Consider the following 27,752-nt stretch of genomic DNA (forward strand, 5'->3'; position numbering starts at 1 on the left):
TTCTGGAAGTGAACTAACCTTCCCTACAAAACCTAAAATCAAACAGTTGTTGGTTTGTTTAGCACATATTCACATGGACCAACATTAAAAACCACCATTTATTTCAGATGGATTGCTGTGTCCTGTAGCTCAGTGATAACACAGTTTTATGTTTAGTAATATGGAAATAAACAATTCATTGACTTCTGAAATACACTTTTGTATTACATTATCTTCATGTGGGGGTTTCTGTCAGCAAACATTGATAAACAATAACTGTAAATAATATGCTTATTTAATCATGGAATAAATTGGATTCATTTCCTTTTTTTAATCAGAGTCCAAATCTCGCCATCTAATTTCTTGCAGTCGTTCCCGTTCAGAGGCAGTGATTCATAACTCTCTGTGGTTCTCTGTTTCTTTAGCAGTTGGAAGTAACACTTATCACACTTGTTCATGGTGTTGCCTGGTTTGGCTCTGCTCTAGGGCTCATGCCAGTCAAACGTCAGCCCCTCTTGGGTACACTTGTGTGTATTTTGGGATACAGCAATTAATTGGAACACGATTACCTCAAGACAAACTAAAGGTAATGAGACATGAATGAGATGAGAAGAGACACTGACTCTTGGATTTTTACATATGTTCTTATTCCTAATGATGCAATCTAGACCATTCAACCCTGTTTTCTCTACTTCAGCAAACTACGTATATGACACAAAATGATTCCCCCATGCTGGTGTGTTTACATGTGTTTATTTTTATATCACGCCGCTGTCTCCAGTGTCATCTAAAGGTTAAAAGAAAAGAGTAAGATTATATTTGCTTGATGCTCACTACGTTAATGGCAGAATAATTACAAAATTAGGCAGACTATTAGCACTCTGATTTATCTCTGCTACTGTCACAACAGAAACTCTCCAGGGAATGGCGTCTAATAACACGCCACATATTTCTACACATGTAAACAGTGTTTAGCATTAAAAATGAGGTAAGCACTGCTTATTCTTAATGAACCTGACTTTTTATGGCATGACTTTTTATTAAAGGATTACTTCACTCCCAGAACAAAAATACTTAGCCCCTTGTCATCCAAGATGTCCATTCTTCTTTCTTCAGTTGTTAAGAAATTATGTTTTTTGAGGAAAACATTTCAGGAATTTTCTACATATAGTGGACTTCAACGGTGCCCGAGAGTTTGAACTTCCAAAATGCAGTTTAAATGCAGCTTCAAAGGGCTCTAAATTACCCTAGCCGAAGAATACAGGTCTTATCTACCCAAAAGACCTGTCATTTTCTTTAAAAAAAAAATAATATTTATACACTTTTTAACCATAATATAGTTCAATATAGTTAGGGTATGTCGAAAAAATCTTGTTTTCTCCTTCAACTTCAAAACTGGAAGTGAACTAGTCCTTTAACCAGTGCTGTGAGTTTGGAGCAAGATTACCTGTTTGTCCAAAAAAATAAGAAAAAAAAATGGAGGCAAGGACGAGACTGAAGGTTTGGAAACATCCTTATTTTTTGTAAATGATGAGCATAATGGGAAGAAATTTGAATGGGAACTGTTGCAAGCCGGGTTCAAATATCATCCACAGCTAACTGTGATGCATGCAACACATAAAACTTCTTGATAATATGAGGTATCTGCTGAGTAATTATGAAAATGATAAATAAACTATCACATATCCAGAGTCTGTTGGAGATTTCATGCTGAAATCCATCCAGTGGCATCATCCATCATCCTTATAAGCAGGTTAACTAGAAAATAAAGACCAGCACACGATAATTCACTGCTGTCTACACTCATTACATCTCTCTCTGTTTTCCTTCCCTCACGCCCCTAGGGTCCTCAGACAGTCGGGGTGATTGGAAATGAAGGTTGCGAGACACTGGACAGACAGCTAAACTTGTCAGGGTTAGAATGCTAATGGAGCACCTGGCCATGCTAATATGAGGTTTTCGGTTTCTGACTGCAACACATGGGAAACCCAGATTAGAAGATGACTATCATGGTGATAATGGCATTCAGGGAGCAACTGTTCCAAAATGCTCTTTTGTTGGCTCAGCGGATAACTAATCTAACCTGTTGTAGGCCTCTGAGACTGCCAAGGTCAAAAACAAACAGGCTAAAAAAGATGTAAATGTGTCTCATTGGATAAAAATCAGTGTAGCGCAAAATAAATATTTTTCTGTTTTTCAGATCTGTTTGCAAGAAAAAGAGAAAGGTAAGAATTTAAGCATGTAAACTACCATTCAAAATATTGGCGTAAGTATGTTTTTATTTTATTTTATATACAGCTGAAGTCAAAAGTTTACATACACCTTGCAGAATCTGCTAAATGTTATTATTTTACCAAAATAAGAGGGATCATACAAAATGCTTGTTAGTTTTTATTTAGTACTGAATAAGATATTTCACATAAAAGAAGTTTACATACAGTCCACGAAAGAAAATAATAGTTGAATCTATAAAAATGACCCCGTTCAAAAGTTTACATACACTTGATTCTTAATACTGTGTTGTTACCTCAATTATCCACAGCTGTATGTGTGTTTTTTGTTTAGTGATTGTTGTTCATGAGTCCCTTGTTTGTCCTAAACAGCTCAACCACCCATAGTTCTTCAAAAAAAATTTTTACAAATTCTTTGGTTTTTCAGCATTTTACTGTATTTGAACCCTTTCCAATAATGACTGCATGGTTTTGAGATCCAAGTTTTCACACTGAGGACAACTGAGGGACTCATATGTAACTATTACAAAAGGTTGAAACGCTCACTGATGCTTCAGACGGAAACACAATATATTAAGAGCCAGGGGTGTACATTTCTGAACAGAATGAAGATGTGTACATTTTTCTTATTTTGCCTAAATATCAATTGGTTTTTAATTGAGAACTGCCCTTCAGAAGCTACAGAAGATAAGTACATGTTCTCCAGAAGACAAAATACGTTTCCCCCGATCTTCAAATCAAGAAGTTTTCACCCCCCAGATCTTAATGCATCGTGTCTCCTTCTAAAACATCAGTGAGCGAATTAACCTTCTGTAATAGTTAAATATAAGTCCCGCAGTTCTGCAAGGTGTATGTAAACTTTTGACTTCAACTGTTTATTTATTAATTTATTTAAAATAAAAATGTTTCATGAGCAGCAAATCAGCATTTTAAAATGATTTCTAAAAAAAATTAATGGCTGCTGACAATTCAGCTTTGCATTAGAGGAATAAATTACATTTTAAAATACACAAAAATATAAAACAGTTATTTTAAATTGTAATAACATTTCAAAATACTGTCAAATATCTAATAAATACAGCCTTGTTAAATTAGCATAAGAGACGTCTTTCAAAAACAACAAAATCAGTAACACTTAAAGCATTTATGTATAATGCATTACAAAAATAGTTTTAATGCATTAATTATGACTTGTAATGCATCTTGTAAAGAATTGTAATCATATGAATAATTGTAACCACAGTTTATACATTATAACACTTATCAATTCATTGTTACAGTATGCGTTTTAAATTTGGTTATAATTATTTAAGATGTATTACAACGCACATTATCAATGACTATAATGCATTATACCCTTTAATAACCCTTTATAATGCATCATACATAAAGGCATTAAGAAAAGTGTTACCAAAAAATTCTTAAAGACCCCAAAAATATTAGTCGACATATTTAAAAAGCACCCCTTTTTATGACACCAAGCTTGCTCATATTTTGGTTCTGTATATTTTAGGCCAACCAATACCTTAGAAACAAACATCAAATGAATCGATCAGCTAAAACAGAACGTCACAGGACTACGCAGTTCTGTTGTGCGATGAAAGCGTCTTGTATTTTTGTGACAGACAGGCATGCTGAGTGTCTTGAATCAGTCTTATAGCCCCCCTGAGTCTCTCTCCTGACCCTGCTGAGCTGAAAATCTCTGTCATCTGACACAGCCGTGCACGAAAGTATGCATCCAGCCGTGTTCGCACACACACTCAGACAGGCACCTACTGATCTGAGAAAACATTTCTCATTGCATGTGAATTTGCATAATTTTAATAAAGCCAAATATAAAACACTTCAGGGTCAAAGCACATACAGACACACACACAGAAAACAGAAGAAAGCCCTGTCAATGTGTGTGAAACTGTCACGGTGGGAGAAACCATGACTTTATTTGTTTGTTCCAGACGGTCTGATGAGGTGATGAACACAATCATCAGTTATTACGGACGGGAACAAAGCTCATTAGCCGTACCCAGAAAATACAGAGTGTACAAAAATCTCTGTCAGACACCACCTCATACCACTATTCCTAAGCTTTATGGCTTTAGATGAGTATGAACCAAAACTATTTTAATGTTATATTTTAAGTTCTTTTGCACAATATGCTCTATGACACTCATTAATCAGGCATCTCAGTGTGATGCCAGTCTAATACTTGTGTCCCATGTGGCTGATGTGGTTTCTGACTATCATAATCGATCATAAAGACTTCACAGTGTGAAAAATGTATGAAAGCACAACAATGGTCAAATATACACTACCATTTGAAATCTTGGAATTTGTAAGATTTCAGTTCAGTCGAAATTTAATTGGAATCAAACTCGATTGGATTGACTGAGGTGTTTAAATGAAGGCTTTTCAGCCTGATTGAGCCATCAATCTGATTACTAATGGATCATTTGGTTGCATGTAAACAATTTGAAGCTTCTAATCCACTAAATAACCAAATGCATTCAAACGGAAATATTTAATTTATTTATTTTTTAATTGTAAAAAAAGAAAAATACATATCACAAATATTTTCTTCTCTCACACATATGTGTCAATACATGCTTGGTCATATTGGTTACAGAAGTAGCTGAAAACATTGCTGTCTTAATGCTAAATACTGCCCCAGGCATTACAGTGTAAATGCATTAGCATATTAGAAAGCAGTTACAGATTGGATAGATATCAATATACAGCACATTAGTCTGAACAAAAAAAATTATTCACTGAATGTTATGAAGATGCTAATGCTTATGGGAGTGCACAGCTTAACACAAATATGCACAGACAACACACTGAAGCTTAGTTTGGCATCTTCTGGACTTATGTGAGCTGCAAAATGTCACAGAGCATTTTGTCATTTAACTGTTTTGCCTCAAGGATTCTTGTGCCAAAACACTCATCATTTTCTTTTCTCATGACCGATTTCTCACCCTCTCTCTGACCCTAACAATTAAACTCATTTTTTTTGCTGCTGTTCCTTTTAGACTTCAGTACAAACATCCTCTATGTATATGAAATTTTAAAGAGGACATATCATGAAAATCTGACTTTTTCCAAGTTTAAGCGCTGTAATCGGGTTCCCGGTGCATTGAGCAACCCAGAAACATGAAAAAGGCCAACCAAGTAACTTTGTTTTGGTGAGCCTTTCTCTGCAAGCATATGAAAAAAAATGCTGGTTTTAGCTGGTTTATGCTGGTCCTCTGGTGAGCCTTTCTCTGCAAGCATGTGAAAAAAAATGCTGGTTTTAGCTGGTTTATGCTGGTCCTTTGCTGGTCCTTAGCTGGTTAATGCTGGTCCTTTGCTGGTTTATGCTGGTCATGTTGCTGGTCAAGGACCAGCATAAACCAGCAAAGGACCAGCATAAACCAGCAAAGGACCAGCATAAACCAGCTAAAACCAGCATCCCAGCACCAAAACCTAACTAACCAGCATATGCTGCTTTTTTCAGCAGGGCATGGCGCCGCCATTTTGTTTTTGCGATTTCTTTCCCAGATGTTTACCTTCACAGTCAAAACCTACTGTGTTTTTATAACTTATGTGTGTTTTTAAACATAAACGTGTCTGTATTTGACAGTTTAAGCGCAATAAGACATGAAAGAGAACTTAGTTTAGAACTCACATGCTATGTGACAGCCACTTTCTGTACGCGTGCTTCAGATGTGTGCACCTTTAACAGCGTTGTCTTGCACTCTCACACAAGCTGTAAGTTTGTTGTTGGACCCTACATAGTGACTCTCACAAAACAACTTGTGCTAAAATGTGACTGTTATAATCAGACTAAAACCATCGTGCTGCTAGAATGCAAAGAATCTTCCTGAGTATTGATCTGCTATTAAATTCATTTGACTTAAGGGTAAATCAGGTAACCCCCCAAAAAAACATTTTACTCTTTTATTAAACTTTTATTCTTTCTTTCCTGTTCCACAGCAATCAATGCAGTGCTAAGAAGCCACATTTGGACAAGGTCTTTTTACACATCGAGTGATTAGGTGGTGAAGGAATCAACAAAAAAAAAAAGAAAAAGAAAAAAAGAAAGGCTGTTCGTGACTTTCTCTTCAACTCACTCAAGGTCTCGCTGTTTGTACAGAACACATCAGTATCTCTGTTAAAACTTCCTGAAAGGTTTCTATACTTCTATACAACTCCAAGAGGCCATTACCCATAACGCAACTGTCACAGCTCTGAATGAGAGCGACATTTATTAGAGCTGACCCTGACTCATTCAACAAGGGAAATAGAGCAACAAAAGCCGCATTAGTCATACCTAGTGGGTCAGTTTCCATTGCGTGAATAGTGCACAGTTTGAGAAGCTGGGGAAGAGTCGTCATAAGAAAATTAAATGAGGGCTTAAAATACTGAGTTATGGTCAGTGGTTAAAGATCCCATTAAATGTTTAAACAAATTAAATTTTCTATTTCAGTGTCGACATAATTCTAGCTAAAATAGGTTGGTACCTTTAAGGCTGGTACAAACTGCTCCAGAAAACACCTACATGCAGACACATTTTAAACATTAGTGTGCTTATTTTATAATATTATATTTGGGTGAATATGTTTATATACAACAGTTCTTTCTGGTCCTCAAATCTGATTGGCTGAGAGGACTGCAATATTCTAATGATATCGGAACTCCAACCGTTTCACCATTTGTATCACTCCACGTGCAGTATATCTCACAGCGAGCGTCATGGCGGATACCCAAATCCACTATAATTTTATAAACAATACTTTTTTTAGTGTCACGGAATGTATTTTTAGGCAAGGATGTATTTGTTTAGACTTCAAATATGCGGCTTGTCAAAAAAAGATCATTTGAGAATTTGCTTATTTTCAGAGCCTTTGGCCTCGTGTGTACGGCCTCGTCTGTCTTTGGCCTTGCTACTCAGAAACAAACCAGAAGAGAGAAGACAGAAGCTGCAACATTTTAAAATATTGAGGTTTGGCTTCACTCTGCATCCTTGAGCTATCTGAGTTTACTTATTCACATATTCATTCTGGCCAATGCTCTACAGCCTTGGGCAGTCAGAACTTCTCCTCAAGTTGAAATATTGAGATGGATGGATTAAATAAAGAAAAAGCTTTTTTTTTATTATTAAATCCTTGGGAAGTTCATTTTTGACTTGATATATTAAGTGTGCTCTGAGTCTGTGCACATACCTATGAATTTCTAAAAAATAGCATACACAGTATATAATAAACTCCGCCATTGCCGGTCCCAAGCCCGGATGAAAAAGGAGGAGGGTTGAGCGTGGGGCTAGCAACCCAACCTCATAAAACCTTTAACTGCTACAGAAACGTCAAAAAGAGAAACAGAGACTAACTTCCTGGAAGATGAAGGGCCTCCAACAATCCGGAGACTTATGATGCTAGATGGTGAAAGCCGAAAGGAAACCATCAAGCCGAATAACCTTCTTTCGACCAGTAGAACACGCATAGGCACATGGAATGTCAGGACCATGTACGAGACAGGAAAGTAAGTATATAATTATATAAGTTTTACTCACCGCTCTCTGTTGAATTTGAGAGAGTGCAGGATAGCCGGACGTCGCTGTCGCAAGTTCCAGAGATGAAGTGTGTCATCTGCACAAGCTGTGACCAGTGCCCCCTATGGACACATAAAAATAACAACAACACTTAACCTATGCAATGAGATGGTACAGTTGAAGTCAAAAGTTTACACCCCCCGTTCAGAATCTGCAAACTGTTAAATATTTTACCAAAATAAGAGGGATCATTCAAAATGTATGTTATTGTTTATTTAGTACTGACCTGAATAAAATAATTCTCATAAAAGATGTTTACATATAGTCCACAAGAGAAAATAATAGTTGAATTTATAAAAATGACCCTGTTCAAAACTTTACATCCCCTTGATTCTTAATACTATGTTCTTACCTGAAAGATCCACAGCTGTGTTTTTTGGTTTAGTGATAGTTGTTCATGAGTCTCTTGTTTGTTCTGAACAGTTAAACTGCCTGCTGTTTTTCTGAAAAATCCTTTAGGTCCCACAAATTCTTTGGTTTTCCAGCATTTTTGTGTATTTGAACCCTTTCCAACAATGACTGTATGATTTTGAGATCCATCTTTTCACACTGAGGACAACTGAGGGACTCATATGCAACTATTACAGGTTCAAATGCTCACTGATGCTCCAGAAAGAAAAACGATGCATTAAGAGCCGAGGATGAAAACTTTTAAGCAAATTGGAGATATGGAGAATGTACATTTTTCTTATTTTGCCTAAATATCATATTTTTTCATTTAGTACTGACCTTCAGAGGCTACAGAAGATTACATGTTTCCCAGAAACAAAATAAGTTACATTTACTAAAGTTTTCACCCCTGGCTCCTAATGCATGTGTTTTCCTTCTGAAGCATCAGTGAGGGTTTGAACCTTCTGTAATAGTTGCATTTGAGTCTTTCAGTATGAAATGATGGATCTCAAAATCATACAGTCATCATTGAATAGGGTTCAAATACACATAAATGCTGGAAACCAAAAAATTTGTGGGACCTGAAGGATTTCTCTGAAGAAAAGCAGACAGTTTAACTGTTCAGGACAAACAAGGCACTCATAAACAACTATCACTCAACAAATGTGGATCATTCAGGTAACAACAGAATTATAAAGTATTAAGAATCATGTATGTAAACTTTATAAATTCAACTATTATTATCTGTTGTGGACTGTTCTGATATGTAAACATGTTTTTTATGTGATTATCTTGCTCAGGTCAGTATTAAATAAACAATAACATGCATTTTGAATGATCCTTCATATTTTGAAAAATTAATTAACATTTTGCAGATTCTGAAAGGGGGATGTAAACTTTTGACTTCAACAGTAAGTTCACATCAATATCGATATTCGTTAACAATTTGTGACACTTAAACTGGTGTTTTTTATTTCAGTCATCAGCAGCACAGCTCATAGCATAAGCCACTGTGCTTCTTCATGTAAGTTAGTTTTCTATTTTTGACCTAAAATCAACCATTTTATATACTATGTACATAATAACACTCTTGGAATTGAATTGCTTGTATGTAAAGTTTAAAATGTGTTTTTGTTTCCACTTCAATGTCCTAAAACTCACTTTCTATGATAGGAAAAAATTATACAGTATGCCATGCATCTTCCAGGTCACAAATAAAATAAGAATTTACTCATATAGTTGCTAGGAAATGATCAACCTTAATTTATTCTGTCACATCGATATGTTTCAGTCGGTACAACTTTGCTGTTTTCTCATGCATTTCATGCATATTTCATGATATTAAAGTCTCCTTGGATAGAGACTGAAACAGTCTGAAGAGAGAGAATTGCCACAAGTAATGCTGTGCTCTATGTATTACAAGACTCAGAATGGTGTTCATGGTTAATGGAGGATAGAACGAGGGGAGAGAGCAAAAAGTGATGAAAGTGTTCAAAAGTGTGAGAGTGTGAATAATCTCCTTTCCACCGTGCACTGTCAGGATGACAAAGGTCTTTCTGACCTATTTTATATGCAAGCCCTGTATAATTTTGCCCTATATAATCTTGAAGCCTGTATCTAATTTTATTTTCAAATGCTGGCCGCAGTGTTCACAAAGCAAATAATACAGGACAAACTTGGAAAAATGTGTGACATTTTGTGTTGTGGATGAGAACATGTCAGTATTAATCTGAACTTGTTTTTTCAAATCACTGCCTAATTTGAGGGTGATCATAGGCCAGCAGGAAGTCTATAAACAGTTTATCTTCTTCATGACTTTGTGGTTGTGTCTCCATCTTCTTTCTTTCTCAGTGCATTGAATCCAGATCCATCAGTCAGGTGACTGACAACTGTGTTTCCATGGAAATGGTGTTTAGGTAAACACAGATTGCACCAGCACACCAAAGGACAACAGCAGAGAAAAACAGATGCCAAGAGGGAATTTTAGTTGCGCCGTGTCGAAGTCAATGTGAATTCCCATTCGCGACCCATTATAATTCCGTAACGTGATATTTTCCAAGTGAAATGAGCTATTCAACAAGAAAATAAAAGTAGAGTCTGACTGGGTTAGATGGTAAAAAGTGAGTGTTGCACACCAAAATGAAATGAAATGAATATGAGATTAAATTACATACAAGAGTAAGTACTAAAATTTCTAAAACTATAACTGAAATAAAGCTAAATATAAATATTTAAAAATTAATAAAGCATATAAAATTACTAAAACTGATATAGTATATATCATAAAAGTATATAAATACCACAGTAGAAAAGGAAATTTGTTCCATAAGAACATAAAGTTACAAGACAAACACATTTTTTCTTTGATTTATCACGCAACAATGGATCACACTCACAATTAGACCAGGGACATGCATTTAAAAGAGTAAATAGGGTTATTTTCATTTTATATACACTTTAAGATGGAGGAAGGTTGTGAAAATGAAATTACAGTAGAACGCTAATGAAATTAGTGTTGCAATCCACTATGACTGGTGTGGGACTGGTGTGGGATGCACTGTATTTGTATGAATGTAACCATCTGGTTAGTGAGGGACCATCCCTTGTGATGAAGAATGTTATTTACAGCAATAATTCAGTGTTGTTAATAAATCAATATGAATGAAAACTGAACCCCTGAAGTGTAATATCTGAATAATGCACCTCAGGATAAAATGTCAACAGTGTGTGTGCACAATATTTGTCCAATCAATTCCTACAGTCACATGTCTCACTAAATGAGCTGATTTTCAGGGTCTGGTATAACATCTGCGGCTTATTGTGAACAATTCATCAGAGCATGATATTCCGAAGAAAAAACAAATGTTTGTCTTTGCCATTTTTAATCAAAATGCATGTTCTCTTTATCTGAAACAACTCTCCTTTTCAGCTGAATCATCACCTAGGCAAAGTGATATAAAATTTTTCACCCAAAAATCTAAATAATTCTGTTGTTCAAGGAGAAGCTCACTTCCAAAACAAAAATGTACAGATAATTTACTCACCCCCTTGTCATCCAAGATGTTCGTGTCTTTCTTTCTTCAGTCATAAAGAAACTTCAATGCAAGTTTGAACTTCCAAAATGCAGCTTTAAAGGGCTCTAAACGATCCCAGCTGAGAAAGAAGGGTCTTATCTAGCGAAACAATCGGTTATTTTCTAAAAAAAAAAAAAAATACAATTTCTATACTTTTTAATCACAAATGCTCATCTTGTCTAGCTCTGTGCATTCCGGGTCAATCCAGTTAGGGTATGTCAAAAAACTCCCATCTCATTTTCTCCTCCAACTTCAAAATCGCCGTACATCGCTGCAGAAGTACCAACCCAGTGTTTACAAAGTGAGCGTGCAAGGAGGGTCAAACGTCCCCTTTACAAAAAAAGGTAAAACAGTGATGTAGGACAACTTTAAAGTTGACATGAACCGGAATACGCAGAGTTCACACAGATCTAGACAAGTCAAGCATTTGAGGTTAAAAAGTATACAAATTGTACATTTTTTAGAAATTAACAGATTGTTTTGCTAGATAAGCTTCTTCCTCGGCTGGGATAATTTAGAGTCCCTTGAAGCTGCATTTAAACTGTATTCTGAAAGTGCAAACTTGTTGTGTTGTGTTGATGTCTATGCAGGCTCAGAAAGCTCTCGGATTTCATCAAGAATATCTTAATTTGTGTTCCGAAGATGAACATATGTCTTACGCTTTGGAACAACATGAAGGTGAGTAATTAATGACAGAATTAAAATTTTTAGGTGAACTATCTGTTTAAGCAATAGCCAAATGCCTATTTATGTATCATTTTAAGCTACTATTTTAGGTACTTTTTTGAAGTCTCATCACTAGTTAACAGTACACAATTAGGTAATGTTTGCTAATATTAATTTAATAAAAAATTAAACACTTTGGGATGCTGTAGAGTGAACTTGACCTTTAACCTGCACATCTTCACTATCATGTCAGTTCTCAGCAGGTAAGAAGCTCAAATAAATCTGGCCTGATTCCTGAGGCAAAGATTTCATCATCTCCACAACTCAGATTCAGGTCTGGCTCCACTTTTCACCAACCAACGAATTCCCGACGGATGAAAAACCTGCCCTAAATGTTTTCTCGCTGAATATTCTTCTTCACTCTGAAAAACATCCCATTACCAAAGTAAAATGGCTCGCAAAGGCCATTTTCTATTGACTTCAGGTGTGTTTATATGGGCTGATGGAAAGGAGACAGAAATAGATGGAGATAGTGGAGAGCGTACCTAAATTGCTGTAATCCAAAATGGCCACCATGGCAACTCTCCCACTTTCCCTCTTTTGTTAGCGCACTAACTTCTCGTTATTCATGAGATGATGCGGCGCGTGTGCATAAGAGCAAGACAGAGAGGCTGAGAAACATTCAGCACTTGACACGTCTGATGGGAAGTAATGACTGACTGCATTAACACCACAGGGCTGAGAGGAAAGGCGGCTCTTGACCTAAACGTATTCCTCTGCAGAGCTGAGCGTGCATTTACACACAAAAGCCGTCTATCCTAAAATACAGATTAAAACACACACATATGCACTCTGCCCTCCTACGTGCTTTCTACATATGCTGCGTACATGAGAATGTGCTGTAATATATGTGTGCCTGCAAGTGTGGGTGTTTGGTACCTCGTTGATGAGAAACTGCAGTTGGAGAACTGCCGCCCCACTCTCATGCTGGCAATGACAGTCCACTCCTGGCCGTCCCAGACTGATGGCATCCAAGAGTTAAGGAATAGAGGACAGTCATTTACAATGAAACTTTAATGCTTCAAGGTTGAACTTTCAACACTTTCCATACAGCAATAAAAAATGGATTAAACAGACCCAAGTAAAAACTGTCTGAAGGACTATGCATGACGTTTGAATGCTCTAAAAAAAAACTCAAACCTAGTTTGTTGTGTGTGTGACAGAAAAAAGAAAGAGAGAGGCTAATGGAATCACACATTAACATCTTTGACTCCGAAATCAGCTCTTTACACTGTTTTAAGCAGATCTTTCTGTAGGAATGTGCTTAATGATTTATCTCAACTGTCCACAAACACACACACATAGCGATCAATCACAAGACAGTGGGAAAAGGAAGAGCATGGTGCCATCATTTGTCTCTCCTCTTATCTAAACGTGTGTACACACAGCTGTGTCCGATCACTTCAAAAGACAGTAAAATACAGGTTAATAACAAAGGAGGAAAGGCTTTCATGACAGAAACAAGGTCAAACTCATCCAGAATCGTTCACACCACATATAGAAGTGGTTTATATCAATATCCACCTATATAGTGTATATACTTTATAAGAATCCTGAAATACAAATGTATGACAGTTTCCACAACAATAAACTGTTCTCAACATTGAAAATAATAAGAAATGCTTCTTGAGCACTAAATTAGCATATTAAAATTATTTTTGATGGATTATGTGACATTAGAGACTGCAGTAATGGCTGGTGAAAATTCAGCATTGCCATCACACAAATAAATTAAATTTTAAAATATATTCAAATAGAAAAGTGTTATTTGAAATAAAAAAATATATATACAGTCAAGCCCGAAATTATTCATACCCCTGGCAAATTCTGACTTAAAGTTACTTTTATTCAACCAGCAAGTTTTTTTGTTTGTTTTTTTTGACCGTATATGACACAGGCTTCTCCCAAAAGATAATAAGACGATGTACAAGAGGCATCATTGTGGAAAAAAAATATTTCTCAGCTTTTATTTACATTTGAACAAAAAGTGGCATGTCCAAAATTATTCATGCCTCTTGTACATCGTCTTATTATCTTTTAGGAGAAGCCTGTGCCATTTCTGGTCAAAAAAAAAACTTGCTGGTTGAATAAAAGTAACTTTAAGTCAGAATTTGCCAGGGGTATGAATAATTTCGGGCTTGACTGTATATTTTACAATATTACTGTTTTTATTGTATTTTTGTCAGATAAATCCAGATATAAATCTATACTTGGTGAGCATAAGAAACTCGCTTAAATATTGTTTTTAATCTTACCGAGGCCAAACTTTTGAACAATAGTGTACAGTATATATATTATAACTCACAAGGTAAATGTGACCCTGGACCACAAAACCAGTCAGAAGGGTTTTTTTTTTTTTTAACTGAGATTAATACATCATCTGAAAGCTGAATAAGATTTCCATTAATGTATGTTTTTTTTAAGAACAATATTTGGCCGAAAAACTATTTGAAAATCTGGCAATCTGAGGTAGCAAAATCTAAATGCTGAGAAAATCGCCTTTAAAGGTGTCCACATGGAGTTAATAGTAATGCATATTACTAATAAAAAAATAAGCGTTAGGAAGTTTACAAAATATCTTCATGGAACATGATCTTTACCTAATATCCTAATGATTTTTGGCATAAAAGAAAAATCTGTGTATTTTTGGCTATTGCTACAAATATACCCGTGCAACTTAAGACTGGTTTTGTGGTCCAGGGTCACAAATATAAATGCACAGATACAGTCTTGGTGACAACAAACAGGCTTACAGTTAACAAGCTTTAATGAAATTATATTAAAATAAATGCTTGCCAAAAGCATAAATGTAAATGTTGTATGATCCTTGTTTTCGATCTAAAAACTCCCAGGCTAAAATCCTGGCAGCGTATACACATTTTACAATACTAACTTCTTTTCAACCGTACAAACTCTTTTTAAAACACCCTTGTCCAGAGACATGTCAATGTACCTGAACATGCAAAATGATTGACAGGCAGTGATACGCCTTCTGGTTTTTTTTGGGGTATCATGCGTGGGTTCAGATTTGCTCCGTTTTTTTTTTTTTTGGTTTTTTTTTAGGGCTGTCACAGAGACAGGTGTGATTTCTCAGGACCATCTAATAAATTTCAGTGATATCTGTCAGGTAGCAGGGTCATTTTATGCATGCTATACAGCAGCTTTAAACAACAGGATCCCAAGCCCATTAAACACAACAGAGCAAACAGTCAACCCTAAACTTTTATTTGCCTGTCTGTCCTGGCTGCTGCTCACCTGATCACGCAATCAAAAGTTCAAACTGCACACTGAAGAAAAAAGAGAGAACGTTCTAGAATAAACCCCTACAATAAATAATAAAACATTGAGTGATTTTACAACGACCATGGTTATTGATGATGGACGCTCAGAAAAGGCAAGTGTGTGTGTGAGTGAGTGCATGTGTTTTGAGGGGGATCGGTCATACTGTAGGTATAATTGTTCTGCATGCTTGATTGGCTCTTAATTGCGCTTAGTTAAATTGTGTTGACAAACATGGGCGTTCAACCCACATGTTTAGGAATCAAGAGTGCCTGGGATGGAAATCACCACTGAACACATACAGACCAATGCACAGATTTGTCCAGATTAAACCATGTGCTTTATATATCGACTGCACAAATGGCTTGCTAATAAGATGAACATCCACTCGCAGATAAACCACAGGCTCAACACAGCTACACAGCCTCTGTAAAACACTACTTTAGAGTTTTTTTCCTGTGCTCCATCAAGTATTTTTAACCTTTTTTTTTTTGAAGCCTTTGTTATATTTATGTATTTGACAGATGTAGATTTTTAATGATTTGGCTGTATTTGTAATGAAAACCTTGCATTTAATGCAATGTATTAACATTAATATCAACGTATCTGTCTGTTAGCTTTTATTTATGACTTCCATCATTTTTTTATCAGCTTACTTACTAGGAGCTTACCTACTTCTAATATATTCAATTTAAAATGTATGTTTAGTTTTTAACCATACTGTATTATACTTGATGCACATATTTCTAGGGCCTCATCATCATCAACACAATCAATTATGATTGTATTTATTTATTTACTGTATTTATTTATCTAGCTACAGTTGAAGTCAAACGTTTACATACACCTCACAGAATCTGAAAAAGTTTTCACTCCCGGCTCTTAATGCATTGTGTAAATGTATTGTATAGAAAACACAAAAATATACTGCTATATATACTCCTAAACTTTTCTGGTGTACTAAAGAAGAAAAATAAAGTCATACAGGTTTGGAAACACAGGAGGGTAAATGATGACAGAACTTCAGTGTTTTGAAGGTCTATTTCTTTACCTAGAGCCAAGGCTTTACGAGGTTCAAAACGACCACGGAGAGATTTTTTGGTGGTGAACAGATTGTTAGATTGATGTTTCCATTGTGAAACAAGGCTGAAAAGAAAGATACATGATCGATAGAGGAAAATGAGAAAGATGGAGTTAGGAGATGTTGAATAGAAAGACTGGTGACTCAGACCCTTAAAAGACGGGATGGAGGAGCAGAGGTGAAACCTAGAGTGTCAGTTAGGCATGAGGTGAAAGAGAGAGATGAGTCAGAGAAAGAGAGAGAGACTTCAGCAGGTTTGAAGTGGTGACTCAGATTGAGTAGGAGAGAGAGATTGAACGGAAGAGTTGAAATCTAATAGTGTCTATGTCATAAAAGCAACAAACACGCACACATGTAAGGTGACGTTTCATGACTCATGCTGGATTTACGCAATTTATACACTCTCATCTATAGATTTTCCCTTCATTTTTCAACTTTAATTAGTCTGTCATATTTTTCTACATTAGTTTCACTGTTCTCAGCTTCACCTGCACACATTAAAAATCTCTGTCTCTGCTTCATTTATTGAAACTAAAAGTTTTGTGCTCAATATGCTACACTCTTAAAAATAAAGGTGCTTCACGATGCCATAGAAGAGCCTTTTTTGTCTAAATGGTTCCATAACGAACCTAAAACATCTGAAGAACCTTTCTGTTTCACAAAAGCTTCTTTGTGGCAAAAGAAGGTTCTTCAGATTATAGAAAGGTAAGAAAGATGGTTCTTTAAAGAACCTTTGACTGAATGGTTCTTTGTGAAACCAAAAATGGTTCTTCTATGGCATCGCTTGAAGAACCTTTTAAAGCACCTTTCTCATGTGCATTTCTCATTTTTATACAATTATATTTTCCTCTATATACAATATGATTTATACAGAAAATTCTCATCACAATCATCACACAACTGTACTGAGGACCCATTCACAGTGATAAAAACGCATTGTTAGATTTTCTACAGAGCTACAGACTTCCTCGGCTGATATACAGAGAAAATTATGTTTATGAACAATATGACAATTTCGCCAGCATTCACAGCAAGAGAAATGAATCAGTCAAAAGGGGTAGAATTATTGACGGAATAATTGCATGCAAGATGGTTTGCAGAGAGGGAGAGAATCTGTCTAAACTGTTCTCTCATTAAACCTTACAGGGAAAAAAGACATCGCTAGAGAGAAGCAAAGCGCATTTCATTTGTTTTCTTTCTTTTCTGCAAACATCTCTTTCCAATGTTGCTAATTAAAACACTGGCGTTACTGTAGCCATGCTAAATTATGGAGCAAGCTGTTTTCAGCGGGTATCCCCCAGTCAAATGTGTGAATGTCTGTGAGTCTGTGAGAAAGAGGCTTTATGACAGTCACTGTGAGTCTGATTGTGTCTGGTGACATTTCTCTGGTGTTTGTGAGAAGGATGCAGTCAGTCAGTGCTCAAACAATCAATCAAAACACCAACGAAAGCACTGCAAAATCAAAATTCAGAATCATGTTCTTCAATTCATCATTGCTTTATGTATTCACTTCATCATTGCTTAAAATATAGAAGATACTATGCAAGCCTTTTTTAAATTAATTTTTGCTTAAGCATCCTGAGAAAAAGGCTCTAGAAATGTTTCATGTGTCAGAGTTTCAGAAGACATCTCAACAAATTCCCAACCTATGTTTAGATTTGCCATGATAAAATCTGCAATCAAAGTCAGAAACCTCAATATGAACTCAAACATTAAAAGACTAAATTATCTAAGATATGCTATTCACGTTCATTTTACAGCCAAAAATCCCTTTCATGTCAACATTTGTCTCATCTTTGACTATTTTATCTCTTCTAGAGAATGTTAGTCGAAATATATGAGTCATATTAGATTTTTATTTAAATGAACATTAACTGAGAACTCCTGAGCAATGAAGAAGCAATCTCTGAGTCACAAAACTTTCCTCAGGATTATTTTATTAGCTGTGACATGTTTGGATTGACGTAGGATTATGTGAAGGGTCAGGATTAGGCTGCCAAAAATCATTTTCATATATGTGAAACAGCTTGAATTCTACAAATAGAAAGTATACTCAGCTTCTTTTACTCAAACTTTTTTTTTCTGTTATATAAACAGATATGAGCCCTGTTACCTTTTGAAATCAATTAGACATGCAGAAGAGAAAACCCATAGGGTGTGTGTGTGTGTGTGTGTGTGTGTGTGTGTGTGTGTGTGTGTGTAGGTGTTGACATGTGATATCTCAACTCGACACTAATATAGTCATCATGGGAAAGATGATTATTGTAAATTAACACACCATAATGGTGATATTATGCAAATTTTACCTTGCTGACTTCTCTCATATGGTTGTGCATGCATGTGTGCACCTGCATGTGCATCTTGTGTCTTAAATTAAACAAACAAATCACTATAGTTACCATGAGAATACTGTAGTATTCTAAAAATGACCTTAGTAAATACCATGGCACATGAATATGTTAATCACTTACATTTATGCTTTTGGCTAAAGTGACTAACATGGCATTTAGGGTATACATTTGATTTGATTATTTCATGCCTTCCTTGGCTTTGGAGTTGCTAGCGCTTTGCTCTTTTGTTTGTGCTGCGGGAGTGTTTGTGTGTCTGTATCTGAATGCACAAATGCATTTGGTTTCCTTCTATCAGAGTCATTTCCTATCTCCTTCCATATTGTTTCTTATCTCATTGTTCCATCTATAAAATAGCAAAATGGGAAATATAAAAAACAATTACCATTGTTCTCCTCAGGTGATTTGAAATCTTATCTATATCATACAAATAAAATGGATCCACTGGTATATGGCTCACTCAGCAGTGTTTGTTTGTCCAATCTGACAACCGCACTCAAAGATAAATCAATTCAAGTGTTTATTAGTTTGTACTGATTATTGGTAACAGGGTTTTTTTAAGGGCAAATCTGGACTGACCTAGTATCTGAATGGGCAGGCCTCAATGCTTTCACACTCAATATCCATGATACAGTAACCAAACAACACCCGGATGACACAGCTGAGATTCTACAATGAGCAAGTAGTCAAATTTTTTCTTTTCCATGAGACCAACTTATAAAACAACAACTTATAAAAAAATGCACAGAACAGTAAGATGGGCATCTCTTTTCAGCTTTAAGTGCTGTAAATATAAAGAAATTGTTCCCTGTGATTCAGTCAAAATTATTTACCAGCACTTGAGCACATTTTGTAGTTATTAGTGCACTATAGGTCAAAAGACAAGATGGTGGAAGTAGTACACTGACTACCATTCAAAGGGGTCTTTTCTTAAAGAAATTAAGTTTTAATTAACTGACAGTGAAGACTTTTAAATGGTTGCAAAAAAAACTATTTCAAATAAATTCAGTTCTATTTCTGTTCAATTTCTATTCTATAATTCTATTCTATAACTCTATATTCTATATTTCTATAAGAATCCTGAAAAAAAGCTATAATGAATTCCATCTAAATCTTGAAGAGAACCCTGGTATTAAGACTTGTATGGCTTAGTATACCGTAAATGCTGTGTCTCACTGAAACAGTAGTAGAAATCCCAAAAAAGATTTACGTTATTTAAAAAATCCACATAATTTTTATACATATTTTGGACGATGGGGGATACCTTTTGCTATTTTTAACGCAACACAATAAAATAATAATACCACGTTGTGTAGCTTTTGGTAGTAATTTTCAATAAGTCTTCACTGCTTTCCTAGTGATAAGAAGAGGTGAAAAGAATGGGAAGATGCCTGTGGATAAATAAATCTTGCTAAAGACCTGCGTCTTTGTTCTCTCCAATTCAGCCCTGATGCCTTCAAGGCTTTTAGTTGAATAAAATAGAATAAATCTTTCATGGCTTTTCTACCACATACAGTATTTCAGATATTAAGCCATACAAGGGGTTCCTATTAAGCAGCACAGATGTTTTCAACACTAATAATGACAAGAAATGTTTCTTAACCATCAAAAGCATTTTAGATTTCTGAAGGTTCGTGTGACACTGAAGACTGGAGTAAAACATTTTTTTTTTTTCAAAAACATTAACTCTCACCAACCTTAAACTTTTGAATGGATATGTACTCTAAGAATTGATTACTCTGAGTGCATTCAAAGTCACAAGTCAGAGATAGTCAAGAGATTACTGCAGCAACAAGCATTTAAAGGTCCCATATTGTCAAAATCGAAATTTCCTGGCTTTTTTCATGATAACTGAAGTCTAGGGGCTATGTAACTACCATATGAGTTTCAAAACAGTCAATCCACAGTAAACTGCACACAGCCTGCTTAAAGTAGCTGTTCATTTTTACAAGCCGCTGTGACTTCCGCAAAGATGTGACGTCCGATCTACTCAGTCACCGCCTTCAGTCACCACCCCGAGCACCAATCACGTCCCACCCTACTTTTGTCAAACCCAGACAATATTGTGTCCATAACATTGCTAAGCAACAACAACACGAAAACAAGTCGAGAAAACCCTGTTCAGTCGATAGATGTCGAAACTACATCATTGCACAGGCTTCAGAACAACGTGACTATAAGAGACCACTGGCACGTCAACTTCAGCCTCTTTCACACAGCGATTCCGGTAAATACACAGATAATGTGTCCCATGATTTGTTCCGGAGTTGTTTGATTTGGTTCATTCACAGTTGTTTTCCGGAATCTGTGCGTGCTTTACACACAACCCATAAAGACATGTGACGTTTGGATGTGAGATGTAATGCAACGCGTACGTTTCACTAAACTGAAACTAACCTGAACAAACTGTGCTTCAGTGCTGATAGTGAGGAGCTGGCTCTGCCCGATCGCCGCTTCATTCCACTTTGCACGTATTTTTTCGTTGTGAAGAGTCGCATGGTAACGTGCATCATCACTACAACACTGCTTTTATGGTTCTGGCTTTGGTTCACACAGCGCTCGTTCCCGTAATTTTCCAGAATCAGCGCGCATTGTGAAAGTTATGTAGCTTACTGCATTCGGTGTTTGAAAAAGAAAAAACATTAATGATCATTCTGAAATATCTTGTTGAGTATCAGCAGGCTAGGCTCTCTCTATGGCTCTGGGCTCGACTAAAGCATACATGACCGTAGTTAACTGTGGTTGGCCTGGCTGTGCGTCACTCAGAAAACAACAGGCCAATCAGAAGACAGGCTCATGAATATTAATTAGATGGGCCAAAATCGACCTGTTTTTGACAGAGCTCCTAAAAAAGGAGCTGTAAAAATATATTGAGATGGATTTTGGCACTTATACTGCGAATATATATTCTTAAGGACATCAACAACTAAAATAAACCTCCAGAAATGTGTACAATATGGGACCTTTAAAAAGAGCTACAATCATAAATATTCAAGTTTTGCACATGTGAAATGGTCTAACATCAGCATATCTGAGTCTATCGACCTCGCATGTAAAACATTAATACTCATGCAGATACTGCTAGCCGACCTCCAGTAAATCCACTCTGATTAATTGATTGAGAATAAGCAATCTTTCTCCTATCTTCTTTTCACAACGCTGTGAATTATTCAGCGAGGGGTGATGTTTTTAACTCAAGGACATACGGTTTGGTATCCAGACTCAGAGGCTCAAGGGCAGAGTGGAAATGAGGGTGTGTGGGAAGCTGTCAGCCTGATTCTTTAAATGTTTTTCACTTTTAACATAAGCCTTTCATTGTAATTCGCTGGGTAAGAATAATTGCGCAGATGAGGATGTTGGCACCCTGGGCATGTTCCTCACGCCAGATCCCTAACTAAAGGTCTTTTTAAATAACGTTCAACGAACGGGACATGAGGGACTATGATGATCTCAGAGAGTTGAGGCATTCGGCTTACGAAATGTCAGCAGGTAACATGATTTTTCTGGACTGTGTCATTTCCTGCGTATTTCTGCCGATTCAAGTTGGCAGCACAGAGCCGGGCCTAGCGACGTCCTGGCTATCGCTTTTAATTATGATCCCTCATTAGGCTGCGCACATTCTGCCGAGCCAGAGGATCCAGGTGTTAACGCCCGCACTCAAACCTGCTCTGACAAATGACCTCATCCTAAGCTAAAGCCCTTCCGGCTGCGCCGCACACATCTGCCAGACGGCGAGGACGCTGCCAAGAGAGTGCGACTGCAGACATGTGACCCTGACGGAGCACAGCTTATGTAGGTCTTTAATAATATAGACAATAGGAGGACACAGGTGTTCGTTACAGAACGGAGAAAGCCGGCAGCCGGTTATTGATAGAAGATCCTCCAGCTGTTCCAGTATCAGTGGGGAAAAAAGCTCTTTCTTGCCCAGACAGGACTGCTGACCCAGGGCGACACATTCGATTGGTCTGCTATTGCATTTTTGCAGGGTGACATTTTATCGTCCCTTTCACACTGAACGGCTGACAATTAGAATAAAGGGCGAGAGGCAATTTGCATACGGCGGCCCATGATGACTGCCAGTTATCTGAGATAGGCATGCTCTTCTCTATTGTTAGATTTTTTTTTATTTAGCATTCTCTAATGCACATGATTGACAGATATAGCAGGTCTATGCTGATTATGCAGTATGTCTGAGGCTTGTTCTATTATTCTGTGTGACTTTTACTAGGGGTGCCTGCTACAGCAAGTATCACTGTTATTGTTACTATAATTTTAACATGCTTACTGTAACTCATCCTGTGCTATAGATGTGAATAATGCCTCAAAACATGCAGGTTGATGTGTTGTGCACATCACATCTAAGCAATAATATTTTTTGCCTCATAAACAACAAAATGGGTGAATAAAATCTCATGAAGTTACAAGGAGGGACCCAAGAGAGACCAGTCACATAGGAATGAAAATATTATGTTTCTAGCCAAAATATTACTACATTACCGTTTAAAAGTTTGAGGTCAGTAAGATTATTTTTCTGATTTTTTTTTTTTTTTTTAAGAAATGAATACTTTTATTCAAAGAGGATGCACTAAATTGATCAAAGGTGAAAATACAGACCTTTTTTATAAAAATTTTTTTTAACAAATTTGAAATAAACACTGCACTTTTTAACTTTTCAAGATCATAAGAAATAAGAAATCCTAATGATCATAAGAAGAAATGTTTCTTGAGCACAAAATCAGAATGATTTCTGAAGGCTCATGTGACATTAAAAATTCAGCTTTGAAAATCACAGAATTAAACTAATAATACAAAAATAATAAAACAGAAAACAGTTGTTTTAAATTGTAATATTTGAAAATGAAAATGTAACTGTTTTACTGCTTTTTGTTCAAATAAACTAAAAATGCTAGGGCTGGATAAAAAAAAATATACTTTTAATAGATTCTCATTTTTTTGAACCAATATCTATTCTTAAATACCAATTTTGGTCTATGCAGTTTTCAGTTTATGAATAAACAGTACATAGTGTGCCCCCTATCCAGTAAATTGCAATAGGCTAAGCTCTGTGCTTTGTTACTTGTTACTAATATGAAAAGTCTTAGAATTCAAATTCTGTCCTTTTTATTAGAACATTTAAGGAATAAATACCGTTTTGGCGCTCTTTAATGTGGGTAAACTGGGTACTCGTCTGTGCGAAATCAAACGCATAGCAAAACATTAATTTTTGTTCTAGGTCCCATGCTCTGCTGCCACACTGAGCACACTCGCCACCAACTGGACAGAGGTGGGAATGATGTTAACGTAAATGATGTCTCTTACTGAAATATGTAGTAGAAAACCAGTGAAAGATTTTTTTTTTTTTTTAAATCCGCATCGTTTTATACATATTTTGGACTTTGGACTATCAATTATGTGAAATGCTTGCACTCGGTGAATTCCTGCCGCTACCTGTTACTATTTTTACCACAACAATTCGGAATATAAAATATTGATAAGATGACCTCAGCTACTGAATGCGCTTACAGGTGGTGATGAATGTAAGCATAGGCTTAAACCAAATGCCATACCATTTTTTCCCCCAGTTTAAATGCCCTGGATATCAAGTGAAATCCAAGTTGATAAACTCCGTCAGTGACTGCGGCGCCATGACAAGCGTCGACATGTTTATATCCTGCCAGGGTGGCATCTAGCGTTTCTTGTCTCTGCCGTTTGTATGCTCTTTCAGTAGCTGTTACTAAAAGCCTCAAAGACATCAGGGCTAAACTGGAGAGAACAAAGACCCAGGTCTTTGGCAAGTTTTATTTGTCCACAGGTATCTTCCCATTCTTTACTCCTTTTCTTATCACTAGGAAAGCAGTGAAGAATTACATCACTTCTCTTGTTGCCCTTCTATTGAAAATTACAACCAAAAGCCACACAACGTGCTCATCGTATCAGTATTTTATTTTTCGAGTTGTGGTAAAAATAGCAACAGGTAGCACCAGTTGCATACCGAGTGCAGACACGTCATCAAAATAATGGTGCCCCCATAGTTAAAAAAAATTCTAAAATGTTTTGTTTCTTTTAAAATAAATTTTACATACAATTTACCCTGTTGAATTACCACTTTAAGTAACCACCTGGGATCCAACCTAAAAGACTCTAACAAGCACTTAGAAACTCCTTTGCAACCAGCCCAGAACTTTACGGAGTCAAGTTTGCACCAGCATCATTTTCCTCAGAAAATGTAAAAAGTCTGTTCATCATTATAATTTTGGAAAACACTCTTTGTAACTTTCACAGCATGTGTGATTTCCTTCAGCACTTTTTCAGGTCTTGAGTTTGTTCTGTCGTGTACATCAACTCTGTGTTTTAGCTCATTTTGTTCTATTTTCCCATAATACTTCTCTTGTTTTGACCATCTTCTGTTTTCCGGCATGTTTCGTCCTGTACCATCTTAATTACCCTAAGGGGCAGAATGGCTTGTTCCCGTGACAACGGACAGTCAGGCAGCTGCATTGGGGTGACAAATTAAAGACCAAATCGATCACCATGATTACAGTAGAGATAAAAAAAAACCTCTGTCTCTCACTCCTTCCCTCTCTACTACTCTTCCTTGCATTATATCTGTCTCTCGTCTGCCCTGGGCCGTCTGTTTTTGGGGAGCCGGTGCCTGGCGGGGCGGTAAATAGCAGTGTTTGTTCACTACGCTTCATTTAATGAGGACGAGATCAAATAAAGGCAGGATGATTGTGCTTAAGGGGACAAGCCAATGAAAGTCACACGATGAAGAGAGATGGAGGTAATGAGGGGGAGGGGTGTCCAAGAGCAATCAATAACCCTTGAGCAAATTATTATTGGCTTGTCAGCCTCAGTATGCTAGAGCATGTTAAAAAAAGGCATTCTGTTGCCCTCTTTCCAAACATGTACAAAAGAGTCAATGAAAACACCTACACTGGAGAATAACTGTCGTTTGCAGTGTCATGTCAATTTGCTGTGCTCATTGACTGAAGAAAAAAAACTGCACAATGTGAAATCCAATATTTTCGCTATTTGTTGTATTTAAAATCTTCAATAAAAAGATTAAAGACTTGAAACAAAATAACTAGTTCTGATATAAATCACATTACAACATTTGATAAACATTTGTATAGAGTGTTTTCACGACGCGTCATCAATCGTTCATATTGGTGGCACTGAATGTAAACAATGCCACTGAATCGAACAAAACTTGCAAATTTTGCTGCTTATTGCTGCTAAAAAAAGGTCATTTATTGTCATGTTTTGGGTTGCACTAATCGGTCAAACCAGGAAAAACATTTGGAGTACTTAATTAGACTGCCAAAAGCTAAAACAAATCAAGAAGAAGAGTGCAAAAAAAATGAAGCAGGATTTCAAAAGCAAGAATCTTAACAACATTCATGTTTGTTCTTATAATTTCCGGTTAGGTAGGTGAAATATTAGAATAACAATGTAATTAATACTGCTAATTAATGAATTAGAATGTCATGGAAAAGTTCATTTATTTCAGTATTTCAGCTCAAATCCTGAAACTTGTGTATTATATAAATTCAATGCACATAGATTGAAGTAGTTTAAGTCTTTGGGGTTCTTTGATTTTTGTGATAATTTGGCTCACATTTAACAAAAAAACACCAATTCACTATCTCAACAAATTAGAATACTTCATAAGACCAATAAAAAACATTTTTAATAAATTGTTGGCCTTCTGGAAAGTTTGTTCATTTGCTGTATATGTACTCAATACTTTTCAATATTCTTTTTGCTTTAATTACTGCTTCAATTCAGTGTGGCATGGAGGTGATCAGTCTGTGGCACTGCTGAGGTGGTATGGAAGCCCAGGTTTCTTTGACAGTGGCCTTCAGCTCATCTGCATTTTTTGGTCTCTTGTTTCTCATTTTCCTCTTGACAAACAGATTCAGGTCTGGTGAGTTTTCTGGCCAGTCAAGCACACTAACACCATGGTCATTTAACCAACCTTTGGTGCAGATGTCAAATACTGCTGGAAAATAAAATCAGCATCTTTAAAAAGTTGGCCAGCAGAAGGAAGCATGAAGTGCTCTCAAATTTCTTTATAAACGGGTGCAGTGACTCAAGGCTGTGGTTCCCTCGGTTGGTTGTGCATCTTTTTCTTCCACACTTTTTCCTTCCACTCAACTTTCTGTTAACATGCTTGGATACAGCACTCTGTGAACAGCCAGCGTCTTTGGCAATGAATGTTTGTGGCTTACCCTCCTGTCAATGATTGTCTTCTGGACAACTGTCAGATCAGCAGTCTTCCCCATGATTGTATAGCCTACTGAACCAAACTGAGAGACCATTTTGAACCTTTGCAGATATTTTGAGTTGATTAGCTGATATGGCAAATATGGCATGCCACCATATTTTAATTTGTTAAAATAGTGAAATGGTGGGTTTTTGTTAAATGTGAGCCAAATCATCACAATTAAAAGAACCAAAGACTTAAACTACTTCAGTCTGTGTGCGTTGAATTTATTTAATACACAAGTTTCACAACTTGAGTTGAATTACTGAAATAAATGAACTTTTCCATGACATTCTAATTTATTGAGATGCACCTGTGTGTGTGTGTGTGTGTGTGTGTGTGTGTGTGTGTATATATATATATATATATATATATATACACGCATGCGCAGTGTGACGAATTATTTGTCAGGAAAGTGGTTGGGGAGCTAGAGGTGAGATGGAGCAAGGTGAGCCTTTGGACGGATTCAAATATAAAAAGAATGATGATGGTACAGTTAACAAGTACAAGCATGGGCGACAGCCCCTCTGCAACTGGAGTGGTTAGCCAAGCTTAGGCCCGGTTCTACTGGGGTAGACGGTGCTACAGTTGCAATCAAAATTATTCAACCCCCTTGATCTGCAAGACATTTTGCTGCAGAGAGCAAAATTTTGTGAAAACAATTCAACAAAGGCATCAGTACACTATTAGAGAAAGTTTATTCATACACATTTGAATAATTTTGAGAATGTAAGTTGATGACTAATGAAAGAAAATTAAATTGGCTCTAAATGTTCATGTTCAAAATTATTCAA

General features: G+C 36.4%; 1 protein-coding gene across 8 annotated transcripts in view; it reads right to left on the reverse strand.

Annotated features, from left to right (window-relative positions):
* The window catches only part of stxbp5l (syntaxin binding protein 5L), a 215,583-nt gene that overhangs the window by 125,047 nt on the left and 62,784 nt on the right, over positions 1-27,752 (reverse strand). For all 8 annotated transcript variants that reach the window (XM_073845458.1, XM_073845456.1, XM_073845453.1 and 5 more), the window contains exons 3-4: positions 12,864-12,945; positions 7,756-7,856 (exon numbers count right to left, since the gene is read on the reverse strand). In XM_073845458.1, coding sequence (XP_073701559.1) covers positions 7,756-7,856; positions 12,864-12,945 — 183 coding nt within the window. The remainder of the gene's footprint in view (positions 1-7,755; positions 7,857-12,863; positions 12,946-27,752) is intronic.

The sequence above is a fragment of the Garra rufa genome, chromosome 8 (assembly GCF_049309525.1).
Source record: "Garra rufa chromosome 8, GarRuf1.0, whole genome shotgun sequence".
NCBI lineage: Eukaryota > Metazoa > Chordata > Actinopteri > Cypriniformes > Cyprinidae > Garra > Garra rufa.